The following is a 12199-nucleotide window of genomic DNA, read 5'->3' as shown; positions in this document are numbered from 1 at the left end:
TATAAATGGCCCTGGAACTGAAAAATGACAAATAAAAAAGGAGCCAGACATAATAAAAAAAGAATAAAAAAAAAAATAAATAAATGAAACTATACATAAATTTTTTTTGAATAGCTATAATAACATTTTTTTTTATTATTATAGTTTTTTTTTTTTGGATTTTTTTTCATGTGTTTTTTTTATATTGAGCTTGAGCATATTGAACACAGGAAAGAAAAACCCTTAAAAGAAAAATGTAACAACGTGATAAACAGCAAAAACAAAAAAAAAAGGAAACGAAAAAAACAGTAAAAGAGACACCTAAACAGACAAATAGAGAAAGATAGAGACAGAGAGGTTAGAGAAAGTTGACAAAATGCAAAAAGAAGAAATAGAAAAGAAAAAAAAAGCACGAACATTTTATAAGCGAGAGAGAGAGAGAGAGAGTAAAAATGAAAAGAGAGATGGGAACACATTCTAAACCATAAATAAATTTTTAAGTTACAAATTCTTTTTTCATTTAAATTCTATATATATTTTTATTTTGTCTTTGCTTTTGGCCTTCTTATTCACACTCACTTAAATGCAAGAAAAAAAAACATGAAAACGAAAACAAAAACAACAACAAAACATTATGCAAATAACAATTACAACAAGTCTCTTTTTTCGTTGAAATGTTCTTAATTATTAAATATATACATATATATCAACTGAACAATTGTAAAACCGAAACATTTTAATTTTGTCAATATCCTTTTTTTTTTCTTTTATGAAAATGCAACTGAATTTTTTTTTTGTTTTATTTATATATATATATATTATATATGTCAACACTTAATAAACATATTTCAAAACTAGAACAATGAATTGGGATTTTGTTTTTTTATTATTATTATTATTATTATTATTTATTATTGTTTACCTGAACGCGCATCAACGAATTACAATTAAAGGTTCAACACAACACAAATAAAATAATAAACCGATGAGAGACGACGGAGACAAGAGGAGAAAAGAAAATATATACAGCTTGGTTGTGCTGCAAACTAAACTGAATTAACTGAAAACTGATTAAACAAAAAACAATTTGCAACAGATTAAACAGATATATGTATATGGTAAACATTCATTATAGAATCGAACAAAAATGAACTCAAATTGCATTCAATTTATATTGTTTTCTATATATACATAAATCACATAGATATAAATATATATATATTGTATACATATATGAATCGCAAAATCAAGTTATAATCCTCTACCAATTGTAGCTTTAGCTTGTAAGTGATTCAAATTATTGAACTATAAAGCAAAAAATATATAAAAAAGAAAGAAAAAAGGGAAAGAAAAGTTTTCTCAAACCTTGCAGAAGGAATTTTTTTTTCGGAAGAATGAAATCGCGATGAATCACTGCAAGGACTTAAAAAAAACAGCCCATTAGTTAAGTCAAATTGTCAACTCATAATAGGCACTCAGAGTTAGTAAGTAGAGAAGTAGTTTTTTTTTTTTTTTTTGGGAAATCGGAGAAAGTTATAAAAACAATTTTTTGAGCAAGTGAAAAAAAATGTGTGTACGTACTTAAAAGTACTTGATTTTTTTTTCTCGCATAGCATAAATTGTAATTGTAACTTTTTTTTCTATTCTTTTGTTTTTTGTAATCAGTGAAACCGAAAACAATATATTTACAAATAATATACACAGAGAAATAACTTTTTGTTTTTTTTTTTTTTAAATAATAAACTTAAGCAGCCAAGCTAATTTTGTTGGAAACTAAAGAAGAAGAAAAACGTATTTTTTTTTGTTTTTAACGACAAAAAGCGCAATTAACAAAATAAATGGTTATTTTTTTTTTTTTTTTTAAAGAGAAAATTATTAAAAATATATAACGAATAACGAAACCTCACATACACATAGCATACATTTAAAATGTTGTTCAAATCAAATTTACATAAAAAAAAATTTAAAAAAAAAAAAACAAAACAAAACAAATTTTTTATATATAAATATATCAAAAAAAAAGTAAAAAAAAAAATTGAAGAAAACAAAAATCTTTTTATATGTAGAGAACAAGAAAACAAAAATGGAAAAAAAACATCCCAAAAACGCATAAATTTTTTTTGTTTAGAATAAGTAAAAAAAAAAAAACAAAAGAAATCACTTTTTTTATAAAGACATATGCATATATATATAGAAATATATATATATGCTTGCATGATAAATTGAACCTCAGCAAAACGAAAGATACACAAATTTGTTAAACTGAAATCACTAATTCCGGGTATATATACATACATAACATATACATATATATATATATATATATTCGTATGCAGATTAGAATAAATAAAAAATAAAACAAACAATTTTTTTTGTCGGTAGCCTTTAGCAATTTGAACCAAAGAAAAAGAAATCAGAGTGAATAAATAACACACACACACACACACGACACACACAGGACACAAATGTAAAGAACTTTTCGCCAGTATTGGGAAATATTAGCTTTATGATGTCTTCATAGTTCTTTGGGTGGTCTGCTAGTGGCCAGTGTTGAAAATTGCATTTCCAATTGAAAATGGAGGAAAACCGATATTGAAATAGAATTTAAACATAATGGATGAGAAAAATAAGATCCACACATATTCTATAAATCATCCATTTACAATATATACATATATACTACTGTAAATCAAATGTATTATTTATGGTTTCAAAAATTTTTGTTGTTTTTTTTTTAAACTTCTCAATCTAATACTTCTACTAATTAATTAGACGTCATCGTAAATAACAAAATAAAAGCAAAAAAAAAAAAACACCGAGATTTATATACATAAATAATAATAATAATAATATATATACACACATATATCGAAACTATATACCATAAAAAAACAAAAAAAAAAAAAAAAAAGAAAAAAAACAATTTTTTTTTTGGCTTTAAAGTTTGTAATAATTGCATACGAACACTCAAACTGATGGCAAAAAAAAGTTTGTGTAAAGTGAAACGTGAACTGCCCTATGAAAGATTTTTAAAAACAAAAACTACAAAAATAAAAAAAAAAAGAAATAAATAAAAACAAAAAATTAAATGACAAACACACACACACAGACAAAGAAGAATAATCATCAACAAATTAACGTACTATATTTGCCTGCGAACAAAAGCAATATACATATATATATAAAAAACAAAAACGAAGTCATACATAGAACAATTTAGAGGAACAAACAATAAAACGAAATGAAATCAACCAAACTATATATATATATACATATAAAAAAAAGGAAATTAAAAAAAACAAAATACGAGTATATGCAATAGAGAAGGGAAAACTAAAGTAAATTAAAACAAATTATATAACTATACCATATACAATGATTATATAATATATATATATATATATATATATATATAAACTTGCATAAAAACAAAAACAAAAACAAAAAATACAAAATGAGAGTAAATAAGCTCGAGTGGAATTTTTTTTTTTAAATAACTAAACGTAATAAACATAAATGCATATAAACAAATGTAGCCAGATGGTAAACGAAACTACACACACACACACATACACAGACACACACACAAACACATAGATCGATTTTTCAAATGTCCTCCTAACTGGTAATGATGATTCCCTTTGAATCTCTTTAAATTTAACGGCAAGCGGCAAGTGGGAAGCTGCCAGAAGCGTTGCCAGACAAATATTGCCTCACATGCGATACAACGATCAGTGTTGGTTAAGGTGAACCGCCTGCGTGTAACTGCCGGTTTATTTTGAATGCATTTTCAAGGCAATAAAATTAATTTAACGTAACGTACCAGGAATTATTTATTAACCATATAACCCATTGAAAAATCGATCAACTAACAATTAAATAAGTACATACAAAAGATAAAAGAACTTGTCATATGTTCGTAGTCTGTAACTAAACACACACACACACACACACACACACACATATACACTCTCAGACACACATACTTACATAAAGCAAAAAGAAATAAGCAACTCAAGATTAAACAAAACAAAACAAAAACCAAAAAGAAATAAACAAATTTGAATTCGAACTCGTTTATACAACAAATCTGTTGTTGTACTTCAAATGTCACATTAAACAATGATATTTAAGTACTTACACAAAATGAACAAAATAAACGAAAATATTTCAAATTCAAACAATTTTAAAATGATTCATTTCGGGATGGAATATTCTTTAAACAGAAAGGCAAAAAACAGAAATGACTGAGTAACTTTAGATTAAATTTAGTTTTAAGCAAAAAGTCATTTGAAGGTTGGGGCCGCCATCAAATTGGTTGCACTTTAGTCTACATATAAAAACTACTCATCGAGTATTATGTATAATAAATTACATCACCTATTACAAAAGGAAACACCACGGGATTGCAATTGAGCTGAAGTGCCAAAATTCAAGTGCTCACAGAAATACACAAAGAAAGCTAAAGCAAACAAAGTCAAAGCTAAACAAAAAAAAATTGGAGGCGTTGCCTCTCCTTCTGGGCGACATACATACCTCCATATGAGAAATCCCTGCTTTATTTTCTCTAGTACTTTGACTTTGACTTTGCCATTACCCTTGATGTGAAATTTACTTTTCTTTATATCAACTTGGGTTTTAGCAGTGCCGGATTGGTCCGGCGACGGGCCTGTAACAATTCAAATACCTAAATTCAAAATCTGTGGTCATATCTCAAGAAACGTACCGCCAAAAATAATCTTAAATCGGTAGTCATGGAGGAGTGGTCCAAAATACCCATTGACTATGTTCAAAACTTGATTAAATCAATGAATAGACGTCTGACAATGAGTGCAGTTGTAAAAGCCAACGGAGGCCACAAAAAATATTAATTGTAGAAATATCTTAAGTAAATTGTAAGAATTTCATTTGTGTAGTGGAATTTTATGTCTTCTCTAGTTTTTGCTTGTTTTTTTGTTATTGGAAACATTATTATTATGGTTACGGTTAAGATTAGAGATTTACATAGATAATGGTTTTCTGTTTTAGAATTTTTCAACATACCTAAAAATTTTGGCTATTTAGCATTTTCCTTCAGACTGTATTATGGCCAATTTCTTATCTAATTTCATAAAGTTATATCTTAATTAAATTATAATTTAGTATATTCTAAAATTACATTTAGTATTTGGTTATTTGAAAAAGTTAATTTCGTTTTGATATTTAAAAAAAAAAATCGTGATGAACATAACGAATAAATGTTTGTGTTTTTCATTTTATATATTATTAATGAATTTTTGTTAAAAATTTGGATTTGATTATTGCATTTTCCTGGGTTTTAGAGCCACACAAAGTCACAGTATCGAAACATGTATCTGCATTTTGCGAAAAATGGCAAACATTTAGTTCTAAATATTTTAATCCAGATTGAAAGACATTATTTCAACTTGCCTAAAGAGATATGCATTTTTCAAATACTCTAAAAATTTACCAAATTAGAGCTTTATGTAATTACGGTTTATTGGAACAATTTGCTAAGCTTTGACATTTCTTTTCCTGCGTGAAAAGATAAAATTGATAATTAAAATGACAAACTTTTTAATTTGAATTTAAAAGCATTAAAAAGAGATATCACTTTTTAAAATCAGTAGAAATCCTGCAAAGTTACAGTTACGTAAAGTTAAGAGAATTTTTCAAATCAAAGTTTTTAGTCAAATTACCTAAATAGGTAAGCCAAATGGCTTAGGACTATAGTTTTCTAAATGAATGAACAATAATTGAACTTTTTAATGATTAATCTTTCTATAGCGCTCTGATAGCGAGCTGACACAGGGAAAGGGTGTGGGGCGTGAGGGAGCCCGTAGAATTTACTTATTCGGTGTTTAGGCAACTTGTGAGACACTTGAGATTTATTGAAAAGATATTGAAGAATGATATGAATTAGTTCTATAATTTAAATGGTATTTAAACTCATCTTTTGCTAATCAGGAATGTCTATATGGATAATCTTTGGGCCAGGTCATTGAGGTCATGCATTTTGATTCATATCTACATACTATTTCATTCAATATAGGGTATATGATAAAGAGAAAACAAATGGAAATCTAATCCAAAGCAAATTACAAGTGCATCGCCTGCTCAATTTAAGTAGTAAACAAAGCGCTCAAGTGACGTTTACCAATTGTCTTGTTGTTGTTATTAACTGATAACAACCACGCCTCTACACACTACACATATAATCACATTTTTGTTCAATCACATTCAATTATTTGCACAACATAACCTCACAAATTCGTGAGGTTAGCCACCAACCTGGGCCAGAAGAACTGTGTGTACTACTGGGTTTTTGGATTGCGTCAAAGCACGCAATAAAAATTGCCAATACTCTCGTGCTGGTTGAGAGATAAACATGGACTTTGGTTACGATATGATAACAAAAATATTCACATCAAAAGTTCTGAGTGCGTGAGAGCGTGAGAAAAAATTCATGACAATACAAAAAAAAAAACAAAAACACAAAACCCATTTTAAAATGTGTAATGGCAACAAAATCCAAATCGGCCATGAATATTGCGATAATCCTCGTGGATCTGTTCCTGCAAAAGAGTTCGAAGCATTTAACTAGTTAATATTGGTTTCTAAATTTAAACTTATAGTTGCTATTTTAAATATTTCATATATTAAAAACAGTTTTCAATTATTAAACAAAAGATTAACAGTTTTCAATTGATTTTTATTAAGTATATTTAGATCAATTAGATTATATACTTGTACATATAACTAATATGAAAACCATTTTCAAATCATTAAACAAACAATTGAAAGTATTTAACTAATTCAATATTGGTTTGTGAATGAAATTTACAAATATTTCAAATACTACTTAATACTATGAACTAACTACTACTCAGTCTTCAATGATTAAACAAAAGTTTGAAAATATTTAACCTGTTTTAATATAAGTTTTATTTCACTTAATGAGTAAAAATGATTTATAAGACAGTTTTCAATCATTAAACAAATAAATGACAGTTTTTAATTGATTAATATTGGAATTACAAGTGGAACTTCAACTACTTATTAATTGAAATCAGTTTTCTACGATTAAATATGGTTTTATTTAGATCCTTATGAATAAAAATTGTTTATATTAAAGTCAGTTTTTCAAACATTAAACAAAAGATTTGAAAGTGTTGAACTTTTTGCTTTTAATGAATGAATTTTACAGTTTCTAATAATTTCAAAAACGATAAAAAGTGTTTAACTAATTAAAATTCGTTTTATTTTGCTTTCCTATTGAATTTCACAAGTTTATATAGAGTTTTGCGAAAGATCTGGAACTGTCATGTGATCAGAGATTTGAAATATCATTGTTTTCCTCTTCCGTTTTTGGGGTTTTTTAATTTTAGGTAAGTTTTATTGGACCATCACTATCAATATGTATTATGAATATGCAGAAACTTGAGACTTGAATTATTTGCCATATCTTGCACGACGACATTCGATTCATGGAGAGAGAGAGAGAGATAGAGAGAGAGAGAGAGAGAGAGAGAGAGAGATAAGGTTTAACTAAAAAAAATTACGTAGAAAGCGCCAGGCAATTTACCTACTTATATATAAATAAGTATAGGCATTTGTTTTAGTTAGTTTTGCTTAGTCATTGTGATCTCACTTGTGCAGTTAGAGCGTTAGAGACTAAGCTTACCCCCCACAAGTGGATCGAACTGGATTCAATTGATATTCATTATGGGGCCACACCCCATTTTCAGATGATTTTCAAAGTAGATTATACAATATATGGCGTGAGAAGGCTACTAATACTAAAATAGCCTCCTTCCACATGAAGTGCCGCCGTCATGACACGTAACTATCATGTTGATATTGATGATGTACACGTGGAATCTAAAGATTCGGTGATTCCTATTCCAATTCCATGGAAACACTCAAAAACTTGTGACTCAATAAATGCACTTCAAACACTTAGTTTAAGCTGAGAGCTGAGAGTTTGTTTTGTAATACATTTTTATTAAATACAAGTTACATACAAAAAAAAAAAAAAACAAAATACAATAAATTTTGTGTATATAATATATATATTCTTAGATTTTCTTTAGGTTGTTGTTGGTTTGTTTATGCCATATTCCATTTTTGGGTTTTTTTGGCCAAAGGCTAAGTACTCAATTAATCACATCACAGATTGCATTTCTCACCGTATACAATGGTGGAAATTGAATTAGAATCTCTCTCCTATTTCTTGAGAAATACCTCATGCAGCTCCACATCCTTTAGATTGTTCACAGTTGCCCGGCGAGCAAATTTGCCCGTCCTCCAGTGCTCCTCCAACTCCTCAAGCGTTCGTCCACGCGTCTCTGGCACACAGAGATAGATGAACACCGCCGCTCCAAACGAGACGCCGGCATAGAAGGCAAACAGATTGGATGTACCCAATAGGGCGTCCATATTGGGATAGATTTTCAGCATCACAAAGGCCGTGAGCATGCCAAGGAACACGGCAATGCCGGAGGCACTGCCGCGGGCCCGTTGCGGAAAGACTTCGGAGATCATGAAGAAGGGCAGCGTCAGCATGCCCATGGTGGAGAAAATAATGTGCGCCACAATGCATATCACAGGTAGCCAGGACATGGTGCCAATTGTGTTGGGCCACCAGCCGCCAGCGGCAAGGAGGAGCATACAGATGGCCATGCCGGAGGCAGAGAACATGCCCGATGGCCGTCGACCCCATTTCTCGAAAATGCTGCTCATGAAACAGGTCGTCACAATCCGAGCCACGCCCAGCATAACGGCCACCAGCACCGGATCAATGGCCACTCCGGCACGTTGGGCTATTTGGACGGCATATACAATGATCACAACCACACCGCAGATCTGCTGGAAGGCAAAGAAGACAGTCAACATGATCACAGGCTTATAGACTTCGGGGCGTCGTATGATCTGGCTGAAGGATTCGCTGGCTGCCGTATTATTGGCATTCTCGGCCAATTCCTTCATGTGGGCCAATTCTGCCTCGAATTCGGGCACATAATCATTCTCTGCAACCAAAAATGATACCAGATGATGATAAAGGACAACGAAATCTATTTGAAATCAAATCAGTCTCACCTTTTGTCGACAAGCCACGGAAATATCTCAACGATTTGCGTGCCTTCTCGTCGCGTCCCTTCTGAAGCAACCAACTTGGTGACTCCGGCATGGGGAATACCAATAGAATGGCCGTGACTTGACAGCATATACAGATGCAGCAGATGAGTATAATGTTGCTGCGTATGAAATAGCCCAAAATATACATTAACAATATGCCCGATGCCAGGGCTAACGATGTGCCCAATATCAGACGTCCTCGTATCCTTGGCAAACTAATCTCGGCTGAATATACACCCACCGGGGACACAAACATGCCAATCATAATGCCACCCATGGCCCGTCCTATCAGCATCTGGGCATAGACATGATCCCGATCCGTGTGCAGAAAACATGTGGCCAATAGAATCCAACCCAAAAGACCCAAGATATTGGTCAATAGAATTGTGTGTTTGCGTCCAATACGATCCATGAAAAAACTAACCAATAATCCGCCAATCGGACAGGCAATATTATTAACAGAAGCTGTCAAAAAATAAAGAGAAAAAACAGAAACAAAAGTAATATAAAAATTATTCAATTCTTGTCAAATGGGACACAATCACAGAGGTGATTTCTCTTTGTCCAGATTAATTTGGTGATTGATCACCCATCGAAAAAGGGTTAAATGAAAGTCGACAAAATGGAAAAGAGAAAACTCCCCCTAAGATTAGACTAGACTTTAGAGCTTTGAATTAACTTTCAACTATCTTTCTCAATATTTGAGATATCGTTAAATAATTAGGTACACAAATAAATAATACAATTATCAAGCAATGCATTAAATTTCATAAAAATCAAATAAAAATTAGCCAAGTTATGCAGATAAAATCGCAGGCAAAATTATAGATTTAGTCTGCTAGGACTACGTATATGAATTTAAACACTAATTTCACTCATTGCATGGTATAAGCTAGTCTATATTATGATTACTTTTGAGTAAAGTGCAGACTACTTACCATACCAACTGGATTCCTCTTTATTAAGCCAAAAGGGTTGCGTTTCATCGTGCAGCTGGGAGAGGGTAACCGATGGCATGCTAACAACCATGCCAGCACCAAGGACACCCAAATTGCCAAAAAATACCATTAACTCTTGCCGCAGGACAGCCAAACGACTTTCGCCCAGTGGTTTGGCTGGTTTCTCAAATTTCTCTGTCTTATCCATATCCTTGCAGACGATGCCAATTTGATAGCCAGATGATAAAAGTTTCTCATCCTGCTGTGGCTGTGTCTGCTGTGGTTCCTCCAGTTGCTTCATGGCGGCGTGTGTATTCAAGGGAGAGAAGTTTAATACGCGTTTTGTCTCCCTATTTCGGCCGAGCCTTCAAATGTGCGAATCTTCTATGGGGGCTACGGTTTGTACGGTTTTTTGTATTATTTATTGTCTTACTTAGCTCGCACGCCGCCAATCAATTAATGGCTCACAATTAACAATAATGGCAACGTTGTTGACTCCGGTCTCGGGTCTCGGGTCTCTGTCGACGTTAGGCGCTACCTTGGCTAGTTCGGTTACCCTTACACTTGTCTAATTGAAACGACAAGTGGAAACTTCCGTGCATTTCAATCATGGACTGACTTTCAGTATCAATTTCATAAGTTTCTTTTGATGACGAAAGCAACGAGAACCCACACACACAGCGGGCGAGAGAGAGAGAGACACACACACACAGAGAGAGAGAGGGAGGCAGACAGAGAGAGAGAAAGATTTTTTCTTTTTTTTTTTTTGAATTTTCCCTTCTCCTAGCTCAATAAATCGCACTTAACTAATAAATTATCAATTAAGCAGGTTGCCTTTATTTTCTGTGTATTAATCATTTGCCCACAGCGTGCTATTGATTTCGTTCCTTATCGATTCTTTCTCTTGCTCTCTTCAAATTGGTTTGTTTGGTATCTCCTATTGGCCGGCTTCTTCTTCTTCTTATTGTTGTTGTCGTCGTCGTCGTCGTCTGGTTGAGGTCTGTTTCTCAGACATATCTTTTGTTTCTCATTATCATTTTAAATCCAATTCAATTCGATGTGCTTCGCTTTGTTATTGTTTATTTATAAATATTTTGGCCAAGTCTCTTTTTTTTTGGGTTTTTTTTTTTTGCGACCGTTTAGGGCAACGCTTGCACAGCAACTGAAACAAATTGGTAGTAGATTCTCCTTTAACCAGGTAGGTAGAGGCAGCTGTTGCTGCTGCTGCTGCTTCTGGTGCTTCTGGTCTCTGGGGAGAAAAAAAGGGTCGACAAAGGGTGGGGGGTGAGAGAGAGGGGGATTAGAGGTAGACTGTTGCTCTCTTTTGGTCACGCTTTGCTTCTAGTAATTTGCAAATTAATTTCACAATTTCATTTTCTACTCTTTTTACTCTTCCATAAATATACAAAATATTAAGCATACGACCTGTTCAATTTGTGTCAGCATTCGAATCATTTCATGTTTGCGTGCCGCAATTAATTTGTATTTAATGCTAAGGCGAAGCTAAATGACCCTTTCCCCTTAGTCCTCCCCTTCTCCTCCCTCCCTTACCTTTAAGCTTGTTGCTCTACTTGCGCCGCAAAACAAACGACATTGGCAACGAACTTGACATTGACCAAGAAAGACTTCAATGGACTAAGGAATATAAATGACAATAAATTGTTGCTTAGCATCGCACGACTTTTAGATACCCTTTACTATTATTTAACTGGCAACGGATAGCAAAGATTTAAGAATACTTAATGCTAAAGACAAAGAATTATGGAGATTCACTAAGAAAGTTCAATATTTATTCTAGTTTTCTCTTTGCCCAACTTTTCTACTTTGAAAGCATTTTTTAAGGAAAAAAGTTCAAACTTTAAATTTTTAAAGAATTCCTTCCTTTTCCTTCGTTTCTTTTATGTTTATTTTACCCAAATATAATAACAATAAACATGACAGAAAACTCTCACATTTGGCTAAGAAAACACATCAGAAAAAGTGGATATAAGTAAATTCGATTTGTTTGACATTTCCACTCAAAGTTCCCAAATATTTAGAAACAAAGGTCTAATGTCTACTCAAGATTTGTAGGCTGTTTAATTCTTAGAAACTTTGTCAAAGAAAGTTTGTAAAAAATATGAAAATTTTGGAAATTACTAACC

The 12199-nt window shown here is 32.0% G+C and overlaps 1 protein-coding gene across 1 annotated transcript; it reads right to left on the bottom strand.

Moving 5' to 3' along the window:
• Nucleotides 1–8066: 8066 nt before the first annotated feature.
• On the bottom strand, nt 8067–10746 carry LOC6644583 (facilitated trehalose transporter Tret1). Its single transcript, XM_002067441.4, has 3 exons — nt 10056–10746; nt 9079–9582; nt 8067–9008 (listed from the first exon to the last, which is right to left on the bottom strand). Exons 1-3 carry the CDS (start codon nt 10354–10356, stop codon nt 8206–8208), a joined length of 1608 nt encoding a protein of 535 aa, XP_002067477.1. The 5' UTR covers nt 10357–10746; the 3' UTR covers nt 8067–8205.
• Between the last annotated feature and the right edge of the window lie 1453 nt (nt 10747–12199).

Source organism: Drosophila willistoni (genome assembly GCF_018902025.1).
Source record: "Drosophila willistoni isolate 14030-0811.24 chromosome XL unlocalized genomic scaffold, UCI_dwil_1.1 Seg142, whole genome shotgun sequence".
Lineage (NCBI taxonomy): Eukaryota > Metazoa > Arthropoda > Insecta > Diptera > Drosophilidae > Drosophila > Drosophila willistoni.
The sequence above is the reverse complement of the archived record's forward strand: the minus strand, read 5'-3'. Positions and strand labels throughout refer to the sequence as shown.